The sequence below is a fragment of the Bison bison genome, unplaced genomic scaffold, assembly GCF_000754665.1.
Source record: "Bison bison bison isolate TAMUID 2011002044 unplaced genomic scaffold, Bison_UMD1.0 scf7180017864289, whole genome shotgun sequence".
Taxonomy (NCBI): domain Eukaryota; kingdom Metazoa; phylum Chordata; class Mammalia; order Artiodactyla; family Bovidae; genus Bison; species Bison bison.
In genome coordinates, this window is record NW_011494861.1 from 15,395,609 (window position 1) to 15,419,730 (window position 24,122).

General features: G+C 38.7%; 1 protein-coding gene across 4 annotated transcripts in view; it reads left to right on the forward strand.

Moving 5' to 3' along the window:
* The window catches only part of ZBTB37 (zinc finger and BTB domain containing 37), a 20,105-nt gene extending 408 nt beyond the window's left edge, over positions 1–19,697 (forward strand). Inside the window, exons 2-5 of one of the 4 annotated variants that reach the window (XM_010850077.1) lie at positions 428–626; positions 1,642–2,593; positions 4,270–4,369; positions 11,000–19,697. In XM_010850077.1, coding sequence (XP_010848379.1) covers positions 1,671–2,593; positions 4,270–4,369; positions 11,000–11,488 — 1,512 coding nt within the window. In that variant the 5' untranslated portion in view covers positions 428–626; positions 1,642–1,670 and the 3' untranslated portion in view covers positions 11,489–19,697. The other 3 variants (XM_010850076.1, XM_010850079.1, XM_010850078.1) reach the window with 3 other exon arrangements.
* The last annotated feature ends 4,425 nt before the right edge of the window (positions 19,698–24,122 follow it).

The window sequence follows — 24,122 nt, forward strand, 5'->3', positions numbered from 1 at the left end:
CTCAGCCACTTCTTCCACCCCGCCTCAAGGAACCCGGAGACCTTCCACCCTCTTGGCCCCGGGCCGCGTCGAGCTGCGGGACCCGCCCCCTCGTGGGCCCCTCCCTCAGGACCCCGGGATGGGCGGCCCCCTCCCCCACCGCAGCCCGACACACCCAGATACACACACCCACCTCTGGGCAGCTCCCCGCCCGCTTACGCCTGCCGCCTGGACCGGGTCCCGGGGCGCCGCCCCCTTCCCGGTCCTCTACCCTCACCTGATTGCTCGCTCCCGATCCGCTCGCCTTCCTCTGCTCTCCGCCCCCGCACCTCAGTGACATTTCGCCCCTTTGCCTGTTCTCCGTTCCCCACGCTTCCCACCGCGGACTAAAGCCACTTGAATACCGGAGTGGCCAACCCCATGCCGTTCCCGATTCTCCCTCTTGCAGCTCTCACCCCTCCAGTGCCGACGGTAGAAAAAGACCTTACTCCAGGGGCTTCCTCCTCACTGGGGAATTGCCGGAAAGAACAAACAAAAAAAAGGCGCTGGTGTAGGCTCCAAAATAAACATCTGAATTCATGATGGCATCGACAGAGGCTCTTATTGGATTAAAAGTTTCAAAACAAACAAAAACGCTTTGGAAAAAGGTCAGATTGACTAAAGTTGGTTCTTGAACGCAGTGTATACATACACTTCCCTATTTACTGATAAGTGTGTTGTGATTTCGGGCAATACTGTGAGCTTGTCAGGATAACTTACTGAACTTTCAGATCTTAGGTAACTACGTGTGCTCAAGTCAGTGTCTTTCTAATGGGATTTATGCAAACTACTCTCAACCGGTGAAGATTATTGGATGCAGTTACAGGCTTGTTTTTTTAAAAATCTTTTAAAGTAAAAATATTGGCCATACTTAGCAAATGCTGTTTTTCACCAGCTTTGGGCAACTAAACTTTAGAATCAAAGTATTACCACCCTGAAAATGCCAACTTTGGATTTAGGTAGAGGCAGCTTTATCTACCCTTTCCTAATCCTGAGGGTGAACGTCTTCAAGTAATCTTTATTTTCGTGCTGACAAAACTGGGAGTTTTTCCTAACCTAGCATCTCCCTCCAAGTGCTAAACCCAAAGTCTTTTTGTGTGGGCTCTGACTCTTCAGCTTAGAAATAATGGTTTATGTGGGATATTGGTCACTTTGTAAAATAGTAAACGTTAATTCATGCAGCAAGTAGTAAAATGTTCAGATTTCCCACCTGTGTATAATTAAATCTATTCAGAAAGCTGCTTCATTATATTGTATGCAAATACGTTATGATCAACATTTAGAAAATAAAAATTGTCACACTGGTTTTTTATCCCCTCTATTCTGTTGAACTTCAGTTTTGATGTTACATAGTTTGTTAATAAGGAAAGTATGGGCATAACTTGAATTTTTAGGAGTCTTAATGGTTTTGGTTGTAATGGTATCTTGCTTAGAAACCTAACCTACTAAACCTGTTGCTATTTCTTTTCCATATTTAAACATAAGGAAGGTATCTTAATCTACTTGGAGATTTTGAAATTTCAAGCAGTGAAATTGAAATTTCACTGAATAATATTTTAAAATAGGTTTGAATTGCAAAGGAGTGGTTGTAATTACTGATGAGGGTTCGGTTTTCTCTCGCAGCAGGGTTGAATGCCTGCCTAGGCACGACCATGGAGAAAAGTGGGAACATACAACTGGAGATCCCTGACTTCAGCAACTCTGTCCTGAGCCATCTGAACCAGCTGCGCATGCAGGGCCGTCTCTGTGACATCGTGGTCAACGTGCAAGGACAAGCTTTTCGGGCTCACAAAGTGGTCCTGGCTGCCAGCTCCCCCTACTTCCGGGATCATATGTCCTTGAATGAGATGAGTACTGTCTCCATATCAGTCATCAAGAACCCTACTGTTTTTGAACAGCTCCTTTCTTTCTGTTACACGGGGCGGATCTGCCTGCAACTGGCAGATATCATCAGCTACCTGACCGCTGCCAGTTTTCTGCAGATGCAGCACATTATAGACAAATGTACCCAGATCCTGGAGGGCATTCATTTCAAAATTAACGTGGCTGAGGTTGAAGCCGAATTAAGTCAAACGAGGACCAAGCATGCAGAGGGACCTCCGGAGTCTCACAGAGTTACACCAAATCTAAACCGCTCCCTCAGCCCCCGACATAATACCCCCAAGGGAAACCGGCGAGGTCAGGTGAGTGCTGTCCTGGATATCCGGGAGCTCAGTCCTCCCGAGGAGTCCACCAGCCCGCAGATTATTGAACAGAGTTCTGATGTAGAGAGCCGGGAACCCATTCTTCGAATCAACCGAGCAGGACAGTGGTACGTGGAGACAGGGGTAGCAGACCGAGGAGCCCGGAGTGACGATGAAGTTAGAGTCCTGGGAGCAGTACACATCAAAACGGAAAATCTAGAGGAGTGGCTTGGGCCTGAGAATCAGCCTTCCGGAGAAGATGGGAGTAGTGCAGAGGAAGTCACGGCCATGGTGATTGACACCACAGGCCATGGTTCTGTAGGACAGGAAAATTATGCTTTAGGATCTTCAGGAGCCAAGGTGGCTAGGCCAACAAGCAGTGAGATTGACAGGTAAGTTGTTTTGTTTGCCCATCTAGTGGCTTACTGTGTAGACATAGCTAAAGCAGGCCCTCTGTGTGACACAAAGAGCATCTTCTTCCTTACTTGATGTTCTTCGTCAAAATAAGTTTATGTTGGGGAAACTGAAAGTGTGCCAAAAGACTTGCATTCTAATTTTTTTAAAGCAGGAAGCTCCTACTCCTGAAGTGTTCACAGTGTTGTGAGAACTATGGCAAAGTTAGACACTTCATGAATCAGAATAGCATCTGCAGTCACACTAGGATCAGTAATTGCCAGGGCCTCTTCAGAATTGAGGAAGAGAGCTGATCATCAGCTGTGAATCTGACAGCATTGCCCTTCCTTGGTATGGTCTCACACAGGTAGGTGGCCTCTGGGAGTCTCACTTTCCTTTGTAGCAGTTTACCTTTCTTTGCCTCCCCTGCTACCAAATTTGAGGAAGTATGGTACTAGCAGTGATGGTTCTTTTTAGTGTAATCACAGTAATTCCAAAGAAAAGCTTTTTGAGTGTTTTTCATTCCTTTTTTTCACTTGTCATTTGACTATATCTTTTGCATTTCTTTCATTGATGACAGCTGCTACCATAAACCTGAGAGTTTCTTTTTTTCACCAGTGCTACTATGCGCTATGCCTTACTTTTCTCTTTGCAATACATTGTGATTGTTTCTTTTGGGGGGAAATAACAATAATTTTAATCTAAGTTGAAAGAAAGTCTTAAAGAGAAAAGTATTACCAACTTAGATTGGTAATATTCTTTTCCTTTCTTAAAAGTTTAAAATTGAATGAATGAACAGTGGTAACTAAAGAAGCTATTCCTTTGGTTTGCATCTATTCTTGAGAGATAAATGTGTCATAAATTTGGAGAGGATATACTGTATCTACTTCAGTTGGTCTTGGTTTGAGTATTTTCCTTCTTCTGTCTTTCATAGTTAAAATATTCTTGAGCCTAATACTTACTGTCACCTGTATGAGCATTGTTGTCCCCCTTGTTAGAACTGTGTCAGGAACTAAATAGCTTTAAAGGCAAAGGTTTTTGATCTCCACGGTCTGTATCTGAAATATATAGCAAATTATCATGGGACTTGGGGAAAGGATTAACCAAAAACCTAAAATTTACATAGAAGAAACAAAAGACCTAGTTTTAATTTATTCCTTTTTGGTTTTCTAGTACTTAACATAAGGATAGAAGCTTATATTTAGCCTTAGCTTCACCAGATCATATGGTCTATCAGCTGTGTCATTTTTTATTTCTTAAAAATTTAGTAGGGCAAACTTGTCTTATTTCATGCCAACATGCTAAGTCGCTTCAGTCGTGTCCAACTGTGTGTGACCCCATGGACTGTAGCCAGGCTCCTCTGTCAGTGGGATTCTCCAGGCAAGAATACTGGAGTGGGTTGCCATGCAATCCTGCAGGGGTCTTCCTGACCTAGGGATCAAACCTGTGTATCTTGTGTGTCCTGCATTGGCAAGCAGGTTCTTTACCACTGGCGCCACCTGAGAAGCCTTCTTATTGCATATGATTCTATATTGACTCCATGGAAGGACTTCTTAGAAATCTGTTGTTTGATTTGTTCCCCCTTCCTAGACTATAAAGGAGGCAGACATCAGCAGTTTTTAAGCTCCTTGACACTACTTTCCTGTTAGTCCCCTTTTTGCTCCTCTTCCAACAGATTTAGCCCCTCCGGCAGTGTTGTTCCCTTGACGGAGAGACACAGAGCCAGAAGTGAGTCTCCTGGGAGAATGGATGAACCTAAGCAACCCACTTCCCAGGTATGTAGTGGATTTGAGATTGCTGCGGTGGTTGAAGAAATTGCCACTGTGTGTGAACATAGCATAACGAATAAGAAAGGAAAGATGTTTTGTTAAATAAATGCTGCATTTGATGACTTTTCTCTTTATTTTTGCTTGTGAGCATGCAGGAAATGCACTTTTGGTGTCAGCAGAGTTTGGGAAGTAGAAAAGGATAAGATTGTGGAACTCTTTCCTGATTATAGGAGCCAGTCTGTAGCCCTAAGTGTAATAAAAATAACCTCTGAAAACTTCATGCAGGTAATTTAGGACCTGGGATGGAGAAAGTTTGATTTTGTACATATGTGGTTATAAGACTACATATTTACTAGTTGATATGTATTGTGTCTTTGTAAACAAATTGCTTATGCCTTTTATATCCTGCTTGCTTTTTAGTATGTTTGTATCCTTTCATTTATTTTCTTCCTAAATGTCTTGTTAGACTAAAATGTTTGAGAGAGGATAGAAATGATGTCTTTAATTTGTGACTCCTTAGCAAATAGTATAAGTATGTAGTTGGTTGATATTTTTGTTTATATTTTCTCACAGGTGTCTATCATTTGAAGATTGGTTTTTAAAAAGTTTGTGAACTCACCAAGTAGAGCACAATAAATTATAAACACTGTGGCCCTTTAAAAGGAAACACTGGTAGATTAAGATTACATAGCTAATTTTTTATCTTCTGCACAATACTGATAGTATCTTTTTAAATTTTTACCTAAACCATTGGATGTTTATTATGTATATAGTGTAGTAACAGCAGCAAGACATTATTATCAACTGTATCTATGTGTATATTATCATGCTGTTTGGTACCAGAAAAGGAATTGTAACCATGAAAGAATTTTTTAGTTTTAGTAAGGTGTCATAAAAAGTGTTTATGAACTTGAAGGAAAAGTAAATTTACTCGTATTATTAGGGCTCTTTTTCTTCTCATCTCTCCAATAGAATGTGATGATTATGTGACCAAAACTATTGTAAAAATAAATAGAGCAGTGAGACCAACCTTATGATTTAATGTGGGCATAAGACAAACTAACAAATACACAAAACACATACAGATAAGACTATATAAACTTAAGTAATGGTGTTGTGGGAATAGGAGTGCTTAAAACGCAGTTATAGGAATCAGTATCTGCTTAAGGAAAGTGTTACTCAGGAGAGTTTAAGTGTGGTTTTTAAAGTAACTAGAAAGAGATAATTTATTCCATATGTGAATAGGATAGGAGTAAAACTTGGAATTCTACAAGGGTATTTACCAGACTGAAACAGAAGGAACAGGCTGTAAAGAAATAGAAGATAAGTAGTATTGTCTGGAATTGATATTAAAAGATGAGTGTAATATATGCCTTGACATGCATGAAAGTTTATTATGGTGAGTCTACTCACCAGTTATTGTTTTCTCACCCCAGAGAACCAAAACAGGACATGACTTACATTATACTAAGAACAAATTTTGATAGGTTTGAAGAGCTTCTTGATTATAAGCGTGATTTGACTGGAAAAGACTACTAAGGGCACTCCTTTATTCTAAACATTCTGTGTTTTTCCTTTTTCTTTCACAGGAAGGTTAAAGTACTTGGCCTGATTTTCTAAGTCATTTATAATCTTTCAAACCTGGCTTTTCCTACCGTTCATCAGCATTAACCATCCCAAACAGACAGATTCTATGCCTCAGAACCACATCAAACTTCTGTCTCTGCCTCTTGAGTCAGGGATACTCACTCAGGCATCTGGGTCCACGCAAGGCCCAACTCTTAGTTCCATCTGTCCTAACTGTCCCCTTTGATCTCCCCTTCTTAAACCACTATAGCATTTACACGTGGCAACGTGTAATTTTTTCCTAATTCTCTACTGACTCATATAAATGATTTTCTGATTTACATTAATTTGTCTCCTAAATTGAAATCTCCTTGATAGCAAAGCCCACATTTTCTGATCTTCTTAGTATCTCGTGTTGTCTTATCAAGTGCCACTAAATGGGAGTCGTTTTACCTCTAAGTAGTTCTGAATAGCTAAAATTACTGAAAAGGGGCCCAATAAAGAGACAGCTACTAAATTAAGTCCTCAGTTTTAGAGATCATTAAATAAAATTAAGAACTAATCAGATGATTTTTGAATTCCCTTCAGTTCTTCGAGTCTCTGATTAGTAACTGAAGATTGGGATTGTGGACAGCTATGAAGCCCTTGTCAAGAATCTAGACGGGTATTTGTTTTAGAAAATATGGAAAGCATCCATTTATATGGAATTTATTCATTGTATGGAATAATTCATTTAGAAAACAGTTCTTGAATACCAGCTACATATCAGGGACTGTCAGGTTCTAGCATATTCAGCAATATAGGATTGTCCCTGTGTGTAAAGAGTTTACAGTCTACTAGGGAATTGCCAAGTGGAAAAAGTGAAATTATCCACTTTTTTTTAAATACAAATTTATTTATTTTAATTGGAGGCTAATTACTTTACAGTATTGTATTGGTTCTGCCATACATCGACATGAATCCGCCATGGGTATACACGTGTCCCCCATCCTGAACCCCCCTCCCACCTCTCTCCCTGTACCATCCCTCTGGGTCATCCCAGTGCACCAGCCCCAAGCATCCTGTATCATGCATCGAACCTGGACTGTTATACATGTTTCAATGCCATTCTCCCAAATCATCCCACTCTCTCCCTCTCCCACAGAGTCCAAAAGACTGTTCTATACATCTGTGTCTCTTTTGCTGTCTCGCATACAGGGTTATCGTTACCATCTTCCTAAAATTCCATATATATGCGTTAGTATACTGTATTGGTGTTTTTCTTTCTCTCTTATGTCACTCTGTATAATAGGCTCCAGTTTCATCCACCTCATTAAAACTCCACTTTTTTATTTATTCATCTATTTATGGCTGCACTGGGTGTTCATCATTGTGCATGGGCTTTCTCTAGTTGCGACAGGCAGAGGCTCCTCACTAGTTGCAGTGCTCGGGCCTCTCACTGCAGTAGCTTCTCTCGTTGCGGAGTCTAGGCTCTAGGGCGCTCGGGCTTCAGTAGTCTCAGCCTGTGGGCTCAGTAGTGTGGCATGAGGGCTTAGTTGCTCCAAGGCATGTGGAGTCTTCCCAAACCAGGATCAAACGTGTGTCCCATGCATTGGCAGGCAGATTCTTAACCCTGGACCACCAGGGAAGCCTGATCCAGCTCTTTGTGACAGAGACAACTAGGTGGCAGCTGTTTTTGTCCTTGCTTCTTTTTAGAGTTCAAAGGAATAAAACTACCAAAGAGACATTGTTTCCTATGACAAGGACCAATCTACATTTTATGCTCATTTATTTGCTCTTTTATTGCAACTTTATTGCAGTAATTTTTAGGTGAAATTGATCATAATGTGTGAGTTTTCTGATTATGGTTCATGATAGATAACTAGAATAAATTTACTTTCTTTTTGTGGACAGTACTGCTATGACACTATTTTCCTTAAAGTTAGGCCTTTTTTTTTTTAGGGAATTGGTATCCTCAAGATTATGAATAGTATTAGCAATTTTTGTAATGTTTAATAATAGCTAACATTGAGTTATGCTAAGCACTTTATTAATTCATTCAGTGCTCATAGCATCTGCTCAAGGTAGATGCTATTATTATATTCATTTTACAAATGGAGAGGCTGATGCACAGAGTAGTTAGATAACTTGTTCAAAATCAAATAATAAGTAGGATGGAGATTTTTTGTTTGCTTGTTCCTTTTTTGGGGGATGGGGTTGCACTGGGTCTTCGTTGTGGTGCATGGACTTCTCTCCCTGTGGTGTGGTGGCTCTAGAGTGTGCAGGACCACTAGGTGAAGCATGCAGGCTTAGTTGCAGGATGTGGGATCTTACTTCACTGACCAGGGATCGAACCTGGGTCCCCTGAACTGGAAGCATGGAGTCTTATCCACTGGACCACCAGGGAAGTTCCCAGATTTAAACCCAGGTTCCAGCACTCTTAAATTGCTGTAAAGTATAACCAGAGGCTTTCAGGGACATCTCAAGGTATACTGTTATCATATTTGATTCTCATAAGAATATAATAGAATTGGCAAAACATACGCTAACTTTATTTTATGGATGAGGAAACTAAGCCTCAGAGAAGTTGTTCTGTGCTCTGTCAGTGCTCATCCAGGACCTTTTATTGGGATAATCCCTCATTCTTTATGTGAGTTCAGTTTTGATTATCCAGTGAATTAGAGCAGAAATGTTATATGAAATAAATCAGAATCATATAACGCCTTACCAGTCCATGCTTTTCTTTACATACTGCTTCCCAAACCTGCTGAGAACTGCCTCTCTTCTGTTGGAAATACTGAAGAGCACTATTGGCTAACAAATGTGAAAGGAGATAAAATGCATTTTTAGAAGTTCAAGAAAAGGATGTAAGATTAATTGCTAGATTCATCTTTCTCCAGTTAATCCAGAGTCAGCTTTCACATATTCTCCTCTTTGCATTGGTACTTTGCCTCTGCTAGATATATGTGTTTCCCTCCTGCATACTTTAAATGCTTATATATATTTGTGTATATGTATATAATTTTTGTTCAAAACATTATACGTAAAACATACACGTGTTATAAATATACACACACACACACACAATGACTTCAGAAGTCATCAGGATAAATCAGAAATTTATGAGTGGTGATATTTTAATACAGAATTTTAAATGCAAAGCTTTTATAAATGCAAGGTTTTTCAATTATTCATTCAAAAGAATATAGTATTCCCTCTCCCTTCTAGCTTTCAGATAGGAGGAAGACTTGTTTATTTCACATATTAAATACTTTAACTATTTAGATTATGTTCAGATTAGGTAAAACAAAATTAAGATTTTACTTGATATTAAAGAATTACTGGGAAGCTTTTAGGTGTGATAGTGGTATTTTAATTACATTAAGAAGAAAAGAATCCTTATCTCTTAAAAATACATACTAGAATATTTACATATGAAATTATGCCTGAGATTTTCTTCAAAAAATAATGTGAAAAAGACAAATGGGTGAAGGTAAAGAAAAAACAAAATTGCATGGGTTGAAATTGTTGGGTGATGAGGATTCAATATACTGTTGTGTCTAAAACTTAATAAAAAGTTTTAAAACTATATATATTTCCTCTTCAATTAAAAAAAAAAATTAGGGACTTCCCTAGTGGTCCATTAGTTGAGAGTCTGCCTACCAATGCAGGGGACATGGTTCGATCCCTGGTCCCTGAAGATCCCACATGCCATGGAGAGACTAAGCCTGCGTGCCACAACTGCTAAAGCCAAATGCCTAGAACCTGGACACCACAACGAAGAGCAGCCACTGCTCGCTACAACTAGAAAAAGCCTGCACGCAGCAGTGAAGACCCGGCACAGCCATAAGTAAATCAGTGAGATTTAAAAGTTAAATCAGAAAAGGAAAGCATTTATTTTTCAATAATGTAAAGGCTTAGTTATCTAAGTAGCAACAGCAGAGGTTTAATGCTTTTACGGTAATTGCTTTTTTTGAATGTCTTAAGTAATTCTCTTTCACAATGCAAGAAATGTAGCTTAGGGAGATACTTGATAAATTAAGAGCAATTAGAGTGAACTAGCGAAATCATTAGGAATATGTATTCCCCTTCTCTTTGTTTTGTCTGTTTTTTGTTCAGTTTTATCTTTCTGTTCAGAAGGCAAAATCAAAAATCAGGTCTTGTACTTCTTTCTCTGTGGCACCTGTCATTGTATTTGGTAGACAATAGCCAGTTGGTAAATACTGGATATCAAATTGTGAAGAGGTTATAGGAAGGAATAACTAAGTTAGTAAATTTATATCTCAGCCTAGTTTCCCAGTTCTTTTGCTAATTTTCTCTGAGGTCACTTAAATTTTGATCAGTCTTTAGAATAAAGAAAATATGTTGATGTGGTACTAAAATATTTTGGGATAAAAAGCAATACTGTCACCTACAAGTTATATACATTTTTATAAAGCTAGTTACTACTGGGTTAAATTTTGGTATTAATGATAATGCAAAAAATACAATTTATAATGTGCTTGCCATAGTGTATTCTGTACTGTCAGATATAATAGCTATTAGCCATGTCATGTGGCTATTTAAATTTTAATTAATTGAAAGCATTTAAAATGAAAAATTCAGTTCCTCAGTCACACTAGCATATTACACATGCTCAATAGCCACATGTGTTTGATGACAACTATATTCGATGGTGCAGATTATCAAATAGTTCCATCATCACAGAAAGTTCTATTGGACCAACACTGCCAAAGTACCTACCTGGTTGTCTAGATTCTGACTGCAAATTAGAGTCCAAATGGATGGTAAGAGGGGGCTTAGATTCTCCTATCACTGTAAATTAAAAATTTAGCAGGAGGTTAATAAGCGTGAGGTTTTTCATCCAGAAAGTAACTCATTTGTCCTGTTCTTTTATGGTAATAGAGTAGAGTGGCCTCAGTGTTCTAAGATTCCTATCTTAAAATCTTTACTTTTGGGTAGTAATTAATTCACTGTTTGGATCTCTGCTAAAAATCATTTAGCGTAGAGACAGAAGTAAAAAACGATTTGATGTCTTTTACTGTATATACTTACATAGTTTCACTTGCTTGTTGTCCTCACCCGGTACAGGTAGAAGAGTCAGCAATGATGGGAGTAAGTGGCTATGTGGAGTATCTCCGAGAGCAGGAAGTATCTGAGCGGTGGTTCCGGTACAACCCCCGTCTCACCTGCATCTACTGTGCCAAATCTTTCAACCAGAAGGGGAGCCTGGACCGCCATATGCGCCTGCACATGGGGATCACACCGTTTGTCTGCCGCATGTGTGGCAAGAAATATACCCGGAAAGATCAGCTGGAATACCACATCCGCAAACACACAGGCAACAAGCCTTTTCACTGTCATGTTTGTGGCAAAAGTTTCCCCTTTCAGGCCATCTTGAATCAGCACTTTCGCAAAAACCACCCTGGCTGTATACCCCTGGAGGGGCCTCATAGCATCTCCCCTGAAACGACTGTCACATCTCGGGGACAAGCCGAGGAAGAATCACCTTCACAAGAAGAGACAGTTGCTTCTGGGGAAACTGCCCAGGGCTCTGTGTCCACTACTGGACCAGATTGAAACAGTGAGGGGAAGAGGGCAGACCCTCTTCCCCTTTGGGCCATAAGTAACCAGCATCAGGGCCATGGACTGGTACTTAGATTCATGAAATGCCACATCACCAGATCAGAAGATGCTCCCAAGATGTTGCCAAACTAGAGCATCAGCAACATACACAAAAGCACTAGAGGCTCTTCCCCTCTTTCTTCCCACCTCACACTTGGAAAATAATCAAGCAAATCAACTTTGTAATTCAGGGATCAACAGCCTTGGTTTGTTAACTTTATAAAAGTTTTTTTAACTAAACAGTGACAGATGATCATTTCTCTACCAGTCATGTTTGAACACTGTACTTTGGTCCATATCACCCTGGTGGCTGTCATTGCCCAGGTGTAAAACACAAAGCAGGAGCCTCGGTCATCTGAACCAGCCAGCCACGAAAGAGAAGGAAGTCATCATGATGGTGATGATAAGGGGGAGCTTCTCTTCTTCCTTCCCTGCCAGAACTTGCAGTTTCATATTTCAAGGAAAAAAAAAGAATCCTGGTAGTTCTTTTTGTTTTGAAAGATTAGACTTAATCTTTGCCCAGGCAGGGCACCGGATACTTTGCCTGATTGTTTCACATAATTGGCCATCTTGGAGCAGTATTCTAATGGGCAGCAGCATCTGAAGCACTTTAGGCACCTGGAAATGAAATGAGCAGCCAAGTGTTTACAATAGGTATTCCTGCATTTGGGGGCTTGAGTGTTGTGTCGAGCAAGAGGGGAGCACGGGAAGGAAGTGTTTTTGTGTCGCAGTTACCGAATATCGAGTAACACAGAGCCAGCTGTACTGCAACTTCCTGATCAGTGTTTGTAAGCCATAATGCTTGCATATCTTCGGGTGTTAAGAAATGGCTCTAGTCCAGATGGATAAACGTGTAAGGCTGACTACCAAAGTTTCATCTAGTCTCTTCGGCTCCTAGTTTCACATAACAGCAATATTATACATCAAAAATGTCACTTTACAGTGAAATGAGCCTGGATTCTATTTTTAAATTCACAGGTCTCCATATTTGATAACTTTTATATGACATTTTAAACATTTTTTCTGCAATATTGTGGTTGTAGAAATTCAACACTATGGTTCTTACTGCAACCACAATTCCATTTCCTCCTGCATATGTGATAGTTTATATTTTCAGTCCAATAGAAGAACCTCACTAATCCATGTCTTGCGTCTGCAAACCTAGTAATTCATAAACCAACCATTAGCAAATTGCTGGTGACTCCAAGAGCTTTGCTTTTTAATAATACACTACAGGGCATTTACCAGAAAACATCATGCACAATCATGTTGCAATAAATTGATCAAGGGGATCAATTTTGATCAGGTTTGGTTACTTAATCATTCCTAAGATTTTTGAAACTTCAAGGGACCTTTTTGGTAATTCTGGGTATTTCTGAGATTCTTAATCCAGCACCAAGAGTCAGAAAGAATTTACCAAATGTAGAGCTTCAGATGCCCTGTCTTGCATGCAGAGAATGAAGGAGGATCATTAAGGGATGCAGGCAAGTAGATGCTTACAAGTTACAATGCAAATAGAAAGAAAACTCTCTGGCTTCTCATAATTGATCACTGATCTTTTAGAGAGTATTTAAATACGTAGTGGTGTAAGAAATTGTTTTGGTACAGGGGCATAGATGATTGTAAAAGAGATTTGGGAGAGAGTTTGATCATGCCTGCACTGGTGGTGAGCCATTCATGAGAACATTAGTGGTGTGCCCCCTTCCTGGGAATGCTTTGGTTATGTGGAAAAGTGGGTAGGAAAGAATGGCCTTGCTTTGATGATCGGAAGTTAGAATGTAGAGGGTAACTTTTAAGCAATCTGAGACCTGTATATATACATACATCTGTGCCCTATCACTAGTGAATGGTTATTTTTCTTTCTGGAAAAACAGAATGCGTCTTGTAACAGGAATGTAATAAGGCTACTACCATTTGATGAGCGCCTACCCTTAAAAGTCATGTTAAAGCCATGTTTGTCTTCAGAAAACAGACTTTGGCATTCTCTTTAGTTGCGCAACAGCATGATAGGGTGAAAACTGCCGCCGCGGGCCATCTTAGGGAGCAACTGTGCTCTGTGGCATAGAAAAAGTGGAGCTGAAATTAGACTGAAATCTTTAAAGAAGCATTTTAGCTGGCAGTCAAGGTTTTCAGTGGACAGATTCTGCCGTTACTAAATAGGCCAGAGGTGCGAGGTACAGAGTATGCTGCTTTAGAAGGACTGTTGAAGCCTACCAAAAATATATACGTCCATCTTACTTTTGAGAAGTATGCTGGGAAGTTCTGTATTGCTTTGTTAGTTTTTTAGATGTTATATGAGAAAATACAGCTTTTAAAACTATTACCAAATTGTAAAAGTGAGGTGCAGTCATTTCTGTGAAGAGGAACTTCAGCATTTGTCAGTGCTCCATCCGGGGTGAGCAACAGACATTTTAAGTGAACTAGGAACTGTTTGATAGACGTGGAAATGCTGTGAGGGTTTAATGGGTTCCCCCCTCCCTTTTTATTCACTGCTAACAGGTTTTTGCTGTATGTATACTGTGAATAGAGTGCTTTTCGGTCATCTAGGACCACTGCAGCACAATCATATTTGCTGGTTCTCGCCTCTTAATTGGCCTAGTGCAGAGCCATGAAATTCATGAAAATTCAAACCAGCCTAACTTTTAAACACATAAGTTTCTGAAAACAATTTCTTCATTTTAGTTAGAAGAGAGATTATTATTCTAAATAACTATCCAAGATTCTTATCCAGATTCACTGTGACATTGTCTTAGTTCTTAGCTAACATCCTTGTAGGGACATAGGAGTTAGTAGTGTTCTATCTACATTAATGAAAAGCTCTATAGGTATGTGCACAGAGGATACCTCTCTTAAGGATGTACTACATGGACTTTTAGCTAACGCTGAAACTCATTACCAAATTTTAGCTTGCACGTGTCACCTTGTGAAGGGAACAGCATTAGCAGTGAGAGCTAAATCATCATTAAATACTCTAATGCCGTGAAATAGCTAACACTGGGACTGTTTTCATTTGTTGAGTGGCCCTTAATTGCAAAGGAGCTACCTAATATTCTTAGCAAAAGAAGAGAGATGACATTAATCTACTTTCATTCTAAAAGGTACCTTTTATTTCTCTCTCAGAATTCTGATACCAGTTTAAAATATGGCATTGGCATGAACAGTAATACTGTACTTTAGGCAGAAGGCTCTTTCTAATGACTTGTCCTCTCTTTACTCAGAACCGTATTTACCTCTGAACAGAGTTGAGTTTTCTGTGAGTTGCAAACTACCCCCTAGTTATTCATTATACCAGAAGGTCAAAGCTAGTCTTGGATATGTAAGCATAAATTAGTTCCTGAAGGATAAAGATTGGTAAATAAGGGAGATAGCAGTTAAGGGAAGTTTTGGGGGGGTTTTTTTTAGTGTTTCCAATTCCCTCTGTATCAGTGAAACAGGGTTTTCCAAAGATGGCATGACAATAGAAATAAACCATTTTCCTACTAACTTCATAGTTGAAATCTGACCTTGGTTGGAAGTGGTTTGATACAAGAGTGAAATAGCGAACTTCATCTTTAATAGCTGAATAGTCTTTGGTCAGGAAATAACTTTCAAAAGTTTTAACTGTTTCTTAACATTAATTTTATTTTAACTGGTAAAAACAACATTTTGTTTGACTAAAAGATCTAATTTAAAGAAATGAAAGCAATGAGCAATAGAAAGGAAATTAAATTTGAACAAAGATAAAAAGTTGTAGTCATAGTGGAAAGGCGTTTAATCAGGGAGGAGTTGGAATCTTGGAAGTTTTTATTTTTTCAGCTGTAACCGGCATGTGGATTTTTGTTTTGTTTTGTTTTTTCTCTTCCTCAGATGTTCTCCTTATCTGTATATTCATTCATTCAGTATTTTGGTTGCTGAGATTTAGAAAAAGAATAAGTAGCAATTAAGCCAGATAAATCCCTCCATTTGAGAGGATGCCCAAGGGGGCAAAATATATCTCTAGGATTTAGGAATTAGATCAAGATTTCAGCAAACCACAGTGCCCAAGCCAAATCCTGAGGTCACCTTTATGTATAAAGAATGTGGTAGTGGAAGAGAGCCACCCCTATCCATTGAGGTGTTACGGCTACTTTGTACAGTCCTGGCAAAGCTGACAGAGACCACAGGGCCTGCTGTCTGGCTCTTGACAGAAAAGGTCGCCACGTCCAGAATTATTAATAGATTTAAAGAATTATGCCATCCCCCTCAATTTGTCGCTCTTGTCATTTTGCCTTTATAACAGGTTGGTTGAGGTTTTAAGTTTGTACTGCCGTGTGTGCATCGGTTTCTTGAAAGAAGTTGCCATCTTTTTCTAGATGCTTGTCTCATTTGTGCTCCTTCTTGAATCCCATTGCTTTAAAGCATTTCGAGCAGGCCTTATGATTTGTCCTTTCCTTTAAGGTAGATTAAGTTGAGGATGGTAATTACAGATTTAAGAAAGTAATTTTTAGAAATAACTCCCATGCATAATAATGTAAAGTTAAATGAATATCATGTTTAGAGAAAATACTGGGGAAGAGAAGTAATGTTTTTATAAGTAAATTTTGCCATTTCTCTAAGTTAACAGATGATGATGGCAAGAATGGATTTATTCTCTCTAGTATTAAAATTAATTTCTCTTAAGAATAAGTGGTTTGATTCCTATCCAAAATCTGTTTTTCTAGATTAGAAACTATCCATTTCTTCACTATAAATCTTCATTTTAATTTACTCAAGTAAACTCACTCTGTTCTATGTGGTGTAGTAAAAAGCCAAAATCTTCCTTTTTTAAAAAAAGAAAAGAATATTTTAAAACTTAAATATCTGAAGATTGAAAGTTCTTTTTAGAACTGTCGTCCAATTTGTTATTGTTTATAATTCTCAATATATATTGGGACATTATATATTTGCTTTGTGAATGTTCATTCTTACTGTTCAATTAGTTTATTTATGCTAGATGTGGAAAAGTAAATGGAAAATGTTAGGATGATAATAAACATAATTCCTTGCAAGAGGAAAATATAATGGCTCCCCATTTGTAAACAGTGCATGGACTTCTGAGTTAAATTTATCTGGGCAGAGTGTTCTAGGCCATGCTCATACAATACAGTGAGTTTGATTCTTACTTTGTTGTGAGTTCTACCAACACATGCAAAGTTTGGATGAGTTACCTAGCCGCATATACGGCACCTCTTCACTATACATTTTATTCTTAAAGTTGCCTTTTTCTAAGTTGGAAATTAGGTTTTATATGTTATACCCTCAGTAATAATCTTCATCTAGAAGATTCCAGTATATTTGCATAGGTCAGATCTGCTTTGTCTTGGAGCACTTATATTAATAATGAGTTCTTGAGATTTTAGAGTAGTTTTTCTGGTTAATTTGGGATTCCAGTTAATTTAGGGTATAGGACTTTGAAAGAAATTGTATTTAGGTAGTCCAGTGAATCATTTGCATACACCTCCATTTGAGGGCTTGGTAACAGATGTCATTTAAATAAGAATCTGTTGAAAATAATGGAGTTTGCCGAGCATTATGACTTCTTTGATAACTATCAATCTTAATGTGGTTTTGCCTCCTTTGCTTTCTAGTGTCTTTCTGTTTTTCACTCTTCTTATTATAAAGTGGTGCTTTTCCTGGGACCAGTCTTTTTACTTTGCATTAAGTAATTTTTCTTGCTCAGGACAAACCAAAGTTGGATAGTTTCATACTTTCAAACCTGACTTAATTACATTCCACACCTGCAAGATATCTGTACAGACTATCTGGTTTTGTGTAGGCAGACTATCCTTCCCTTTGTGAAGAACAGCAGTGGCTTAGAAGGCAAGCATTGCCTGAAATATGCATTACGTTCACAGTGGGTACACATATAAATAAATTTCTTATCTTATACCTTCCCCATTATCTGTAATGTAATTAGGAAAGGTCCATTAGCTCAAATAGTGGAAGCTTTAAACACAAAGCTTAGTTACAAAGGCAGAGCAGTTAAGGGGGGAAAACCACTTTTCTAATGCTTGCTTTTTTTATGTCGACTCAGTAAGTCCTGTTAAGGAAACTAGAATTCACCACCCACTTAAGATATTTGTTCAGCATCTCATACAACCAACAGCACAATTTAATATACTGTGAATCTTAGAATCTGAATTTATCCATAATGCCGGAAGTCAAAGTATGTATCTCATGGGGAAATGTTTCCTACCCTGTGAAATCACTTATATGGTAGGTAGCAAAAGGAGAATCTGTTCTATTAAGTACATTTTTGTTCCATTAAGTAGTTTTTGGTACCAGACAGTGTGCTTGGGATTTGTATAGCAAAACTGATTTTATACATAGTTTAGATGTGGCTTCCTGTACTTGAGAGTCCTAAACCCACTTGGTTAGAGGCTGATATATGTATTTAAAAGCCATGAGGGTGAAAAAGAAGGGGACAGAATTAACCATACTAAGTGCTCTAGAGACATAACTGCAGTAAATTCTCAAAATAACTCTCTGAGGTAGTAACAGAAGTAGCTAAAAATCACTGACTTTGAGTGTTAACTATGTGTTAAGCACAGTTTAATGTTCCTCACATTAATTAACTCTGCTGCTCCTTAGACAAACCCATTAGAGTAGATGCTGTTACTATCCTCGCTTTAAAAAGAAACAGACAGAGAGGTTGACCTAGGCAGTCTTTCTCTAGACTTGACACTCTTTAATGGACTATGTTGCCTTTAACAGGTATAATTATACCATATTTTATAGATGAGGAAACTGTTGAGCCCAAGATTATACGATCGATAAATCGCAGAGCCAATACTTACCAATCTGATTCCAAAGCCCAGACTATCTCCAGTACATCATGTTAACTCTGTTTACTTAACAGAGTTGAAGTAAACTAGAATATACCATAGCCAGTAACAGCACTGGTTTTAGTGAACTTTAAATTCAGGAATAAGTGATCGGAAGGTTTCTCCAAGAGATAATGCAGTTGATTTCGAGCAGATATTGCATGGTGAACATTTTTTGGGGATATTGCCCACCAATTTAGAGGAGTCACCCATTTGGTGGTTCTAATTGTGAACAACTGCTTGAGTTACTACTACCAAGGCAGAAATTGAAAGATCGCATTCCAGTTACCTGTTGCCATGTAACGAACTCTCTAAACCTCAGTGACTTAAAACAGCAACTACTTCATACATTTCATGATGTTGTGAATCAGAAATTCAGGAAAGGCTTGTCTAGGCAGTTTCATGTTCCCTGTGGTGATGATTCAGGTCATCTGATAGTATTCAGCAGGTGATTGGACTGGTCAGGGTGTCCAAGGTGAGCTCACGGTCCTGACACCTTGGTTGACCAGAAAACTTGGCCCAGCAGGCCTTGTCCGCATCTCTGGAGCCTTGGGGACCCTCCATCTGATCCCTCTGTCAGAGTAGTCAAATTTAGGAGATCACAGCTCAGGCCTCCAAGTCCTCTTCAAGGCCAGGCCCAGAGCTTTCATAAGAGTCATCACCACACATTATTGGTCAAAGAAGTCACTGGTCAGCCCAGATTCGAAGGGAGAGGAGATACCTTACCACTTGATGGAAGATGTGTCAAGAATCTGAGACCATCTTTACAGGCAGCAGTATGTGTTCTGGATTTGTCTTAACTCGTGTGTTCATTTAGGTCAGTTGTTTGTGCTGTAAGAAACCATTTCTTCTACTTACCATGAGTTAGAAGAAGCTAGAAGGAGAATGAAACAAATACCTGGAACAGATTTCATTAGCTTCCCACCCCCAAGTTTCACTTACAGCAAAGTTTCCATGTTTTCTTTTGTACAAGTTCCAAATTATTGCATTTGCCCTTTTTTTTTTTTCTGTGAAGCGACAGTAATTATCCATGCTAAACCAGAAATAATCTATAGAGGGAGTAAAAACCTTGCTGTTACAGACCTTGATTTATTAGAGATGTCAGCTGTAGTTCATTTTCAAATAGGCATAAACTCCTGTGGTATGGAAAATTCATATAGCTGCTAAATCTGTTTCAACAGGAGTTTCTATTAAGTGGCTAGATGGATTATATTTTTGACATAATTGAAAATTTTGCCTGCATATACTACATATCTTTGTTCTGTGCTCAGTCTCTGTCATGTCCAACTCTTCGCAACAACCCTTTGGACTGTAGCCCACTGGGCTCCTCTGTCCATGGGATTCCCCAGACAAGAATACTGGAGTGGGTTGCCATTTCCTCCTCCAGGGGATCTTCCCAACCCAGGGATTGAACCCTCGTGTCCTGTGTCTCCTGCATTGGGAGGCAGATTCTTTACCACTGAGCCACTGGGGAAGCCCCCTACCTATCTTTACTGCCACCTCTGGCACAAATTTGTGCTGGAGAAGAGGTTCATTCCATTTATATTACCTTCCATTTTGGACACTGTTGCTCCATTTTATAGTTGTTAATCCTTTAAAAATTATCAGTTGCTACTGGCTTTTGTTGTCTGAAATGGCATATCATTGAAGTGTTATGATTTGGGGTTAGATTTGTCAAGTTTAGGATGCTTTAACTCCTTCTGGCTTATAAAAGGACTTTTATTGCTTTCAGAAGAAATAAGGGCAAAGAATAAATTATATTGGAAAAATGATCATCCCCAAATCAACTTTCTAAGAGAAGAAAGGTTTGGTGTTATCTATGCATTCCATCTGCAGTGGTTTCTTAGAGAATTAGTTGTGAGGGCTTCTTGTTGGTCAGTCCCAATTAGATCATATAGTCGAAGGGATCTCTGTTCTTGGGTCAGGCCTCAGGAATTACAAATACAGGAAATAAAAAGGGTACTCGGGGCTGAAAACTTAATTTAGGACTCTAGAAAATCCTGGGACAGGAAAAAAGGACTTTGGCATTTGTGGTTGAATAACCAGGTATGGAATGTTTGAGTCATTTAGGCATCCGGATTAATTAGATTTTATCATATAATGATTGGGGCAAATTTTGATGAATAAAAATCAGTGAGCCTTAACATTTTCCGCTCTGCTGTACCTCAAAGTCTGCCCATTGTGACAGAGAAAACCTTTGAAAATATATTCCCAGGGAATGAAAAATTGGTTCTAGGTACTTTTGCTCTAAGCATCTTCGCCGTAGACATCTCTGCTGCAGGCATTTTCACCTTAATTACCTAATTCACTGCAAGGCAATTTTCCCATAAAAGATAAAATAGTAAAAAATAAAAGAGGGATATTAAAGAGGACATAATGAAACATGATAAATGAATGACAGTTTTTTTAGAAAACTTGAAAGCAAATTACAAAATATTTGAATACATCTAAAATGTGTGTAGTTCATGGCAATCCTGCACGAATAACTTGATTTTCATATTTTGTGTGTTGTACCTAAGTACTTGTCTCCCAAGTCTTTCATTCTTAGTATTGAGTATTTTGATCATCTCCTCATCAGCATTGTGCATTTTCTTTTTCCTTAAACTACTTCTTTCATTGAGAGAGGTGTCAGTTTCCAAATAACCAGGATGCATATTCGTAGCCATGCTTTCTGTCGCATCTTGAAAGCCTCTGCACTATTGTTTGTTCTTGGCATCTGGTCATATGTCTGTTCATACTTTCCATAGTTGTACAGGAAATGTGGGTTCAGCTCTGCACCTGAGACTTTTGGCCTGTTTATCCTCCAGTGTAGTGTATTTCAAAATAAGACACCAACTCATGGGGCCAATCATCATCATCTGTCAGCTCAATAAAACCGTCAGTAATGTCACTAACTGGGAGACATGCCTGTCAAAACCAAACTATCAAAGCAAAACTGTCACCCAGTTATTTTATCTTTTGTGGCAAAATTGTCTTATGGCCAGTTAGTCATGGTGCAAAAATGTTTGCAGCAAAGAAGCTCATAGCAAAAATACTGGTTACTTGAAAAATCTTTGATAATCTATGAAGATGCCTCTCGTTCGGTGTCTTATAGCCCTTTGGGCCCTCCTCTAGATTCTCTGACTCTTAAATTTGAAATCATCTGGTGGTTGCACAAAAACCAAGTACAGTTGACTCTTGAACAATGTGGGAGTTAGGATGCAGCCCTCTGCAAGTGGAAAATCCACCTATATCTTAATAGTTGGGCCTCTGTTTCTGAGGTTCCTCTGTATCTGGGGATTCAGCCAACTGCTGGAGGTTAGTAATGTAGCATTTACTATTGAAAAAAACGTGGGTATAAGTGGATCATGCAGTTCAAACCTATGTTGATCAAGGGTCAGCTGTACTGTGGTCTCAAATTGAAAAAGAGGACAAAGAAGAAAGGGAACCTGTAGATTGACAAAATACTTTTTTTTTTTTTTCAAAATACTTATTTTTTCTTTTCAGCATCATAAGTCTAAACTATTAAAGCTAATAACAACTACCTGAGAAATTACTATGGTTTAGATTTCTGCATTTAGCACATCTTAAAGCAGATATTTTTGACATATTTGAAGATGATCTACTGAGTTTCCTGTAAATTAACAGAATCCTAACTCTAGTGGTTCTTAAAGAGCTATTGCAAAAACCGAATTACAACACAGGGAACAAAACTTAAAATGTGTTTCCTCTGGAAGCCAAAATGCTAAAGCAGGGGTCACTAAGAGTGTGGCTGAAATCCACTTCAAGAATGGCTATCAGTCAGATAGCAAAGATATGTAAAATTTATATGGTATTTGCTATTTTTACAAAAATGATTTTAAATCATGTAACTTGAAAAGTGAGCCTGTTTTCTTTTTGGAAAAGTGGGCCAATAAAAATAACACTAATATAATTCAATTGTATATGCATGTGCATTGAACACAGAGTGGTATACTAAAGATAGTTCATGCAAATAACTTTTGTGGGAAGTTTGGCTATTTTCTTAATATCTCGTTTTCATAAATGTATGTTTATAAATATATTTACTCATCCTCTATAACTTTGGTAGCTTTAGAAGCATTTTGTTAGCTGTATCATTGATTATAAAAATCAATTTCTTGGCATAGTAGGCTATGAGAGCTTTTAGTTGCTTTGTTTGTATTTTGGCTAAGAAAATTATTTCTTGCACTTTGTATTTATAAAGATGTTATAACACTTTGCACCCACTTAGTGCAGCTGTTCTTTAGCGACAAAAGATGTAGGCGTTAAAGTGAAATGTATGTTTAGAAGCCCGGCAAAAGGAGGGTTCTCAAAAGAACAAATTTGGCTTGCATCTACCAGAGAAAAGCTGGGGGTTAATAGAAAATTTAGGTTGAAAATATATGTTGGAATAGGTGTGCAGTCACTGCAAGTTGCAATATCATTATGAATTGCCCGCTATATGTATGTGATTGTATGTATGTGTGTGAGAAAAAAATGTCTGATGAAGGCAGATAAGTCAGTGTAGAAAATTCTACCTCCCATTAAAGACAGAATATTCCAAGTTTGCCCTGTAGCCCCTTACGCAGGAGGCTGGATTCCTCAGCCACTGTCCACCTCATTCTCTTTTGTACTCGCTTTAGCTCCTCTACCTCTGAGCACTTGGCTGAAGAAAGTGTAGCTTTCTGTAGCAAGCAAAGGAAAGCCAGACCCGAAATATAGAGGTTGCAGTATCTCATGTCTCTTTGTCATCTTCACATGTTAATGTTTGGTTTTGTTGCCCAAATCAGTGTCAGAACACTTGGGTTTAGTACTTTTATCCACTGGCCTCTGTTTGGCAAGAGTAGCCCTTGGAAGTGGAGTCTTTCTGCTGTTTTTAAAGATGCACTCAATTCCTTTTAATGATGTGAAAATTTTGTTTGAATCCTGAGCTTTTTTTATTTTTTAATTGCCATTTGCAGCCCATTTTGGGGACTGGAATATCAACCATATTTTCCTGATGTTGAGCCTTCTGCCAGTATCTTGACATGCAGTTTTGCATGACCTGGATTTTTGGATGACCTATTTTGCTTTTAGACACTCTGAAATTCTTCTCTTTATAATGCCAAGAATGTTATAATAGTTAGGATGGCCTATTGTGGGTGTCAGGAAATTCAGTTTCGGTAGTAAATGCCACTAGGCAGACCACCTAATCTTTAAATGCAGTTGGAGCACTCAGCTGATCTGCTGTTGGGGGCACCCTAGTCCACTGAGCCAAATCAGGTTACCTACCTTTTGAACATTTGTTACAGCTGAGAAAGGACTGTGGGCCTTTCAGAAATATCTCAGAATGCTTTCCACCTTTTCATTCAAATGCACTGGTTAGAATAGCTGGTTGTAATGTCCAAACAGGGACTTGCTGGTTAGGAGTGAAAACGAGAGAGGGATCCATTTGCAGACTTGGAGAGTTTTCACATCCGTGTTTTAGGTACTAACTGATAAGTGTTTACTTTTCCTGTTGACTGGATAGGGCAAGTGACAGTACTGCCAGTGTGAAATTCCAAATTCAGTAAGCAGTACTCATTGGTGACGACTGATGTATTGGGTTGGCCAGCCCAATAGTAACCTTCATCCGTGTAACAGTATGAATTCTGTAAGGAGATGAGATACTAAAATCATGTGAATCTCTTCACCACAGCTATTTTTTTTCTAACTATAGAATAATTGTCAGCCTATAAGCCATGCTACTAAGAACCTAGACTCAGGAATTAACTTCTGCTTAGGAAAATTCTTCCTTCTGGCTTATCTTT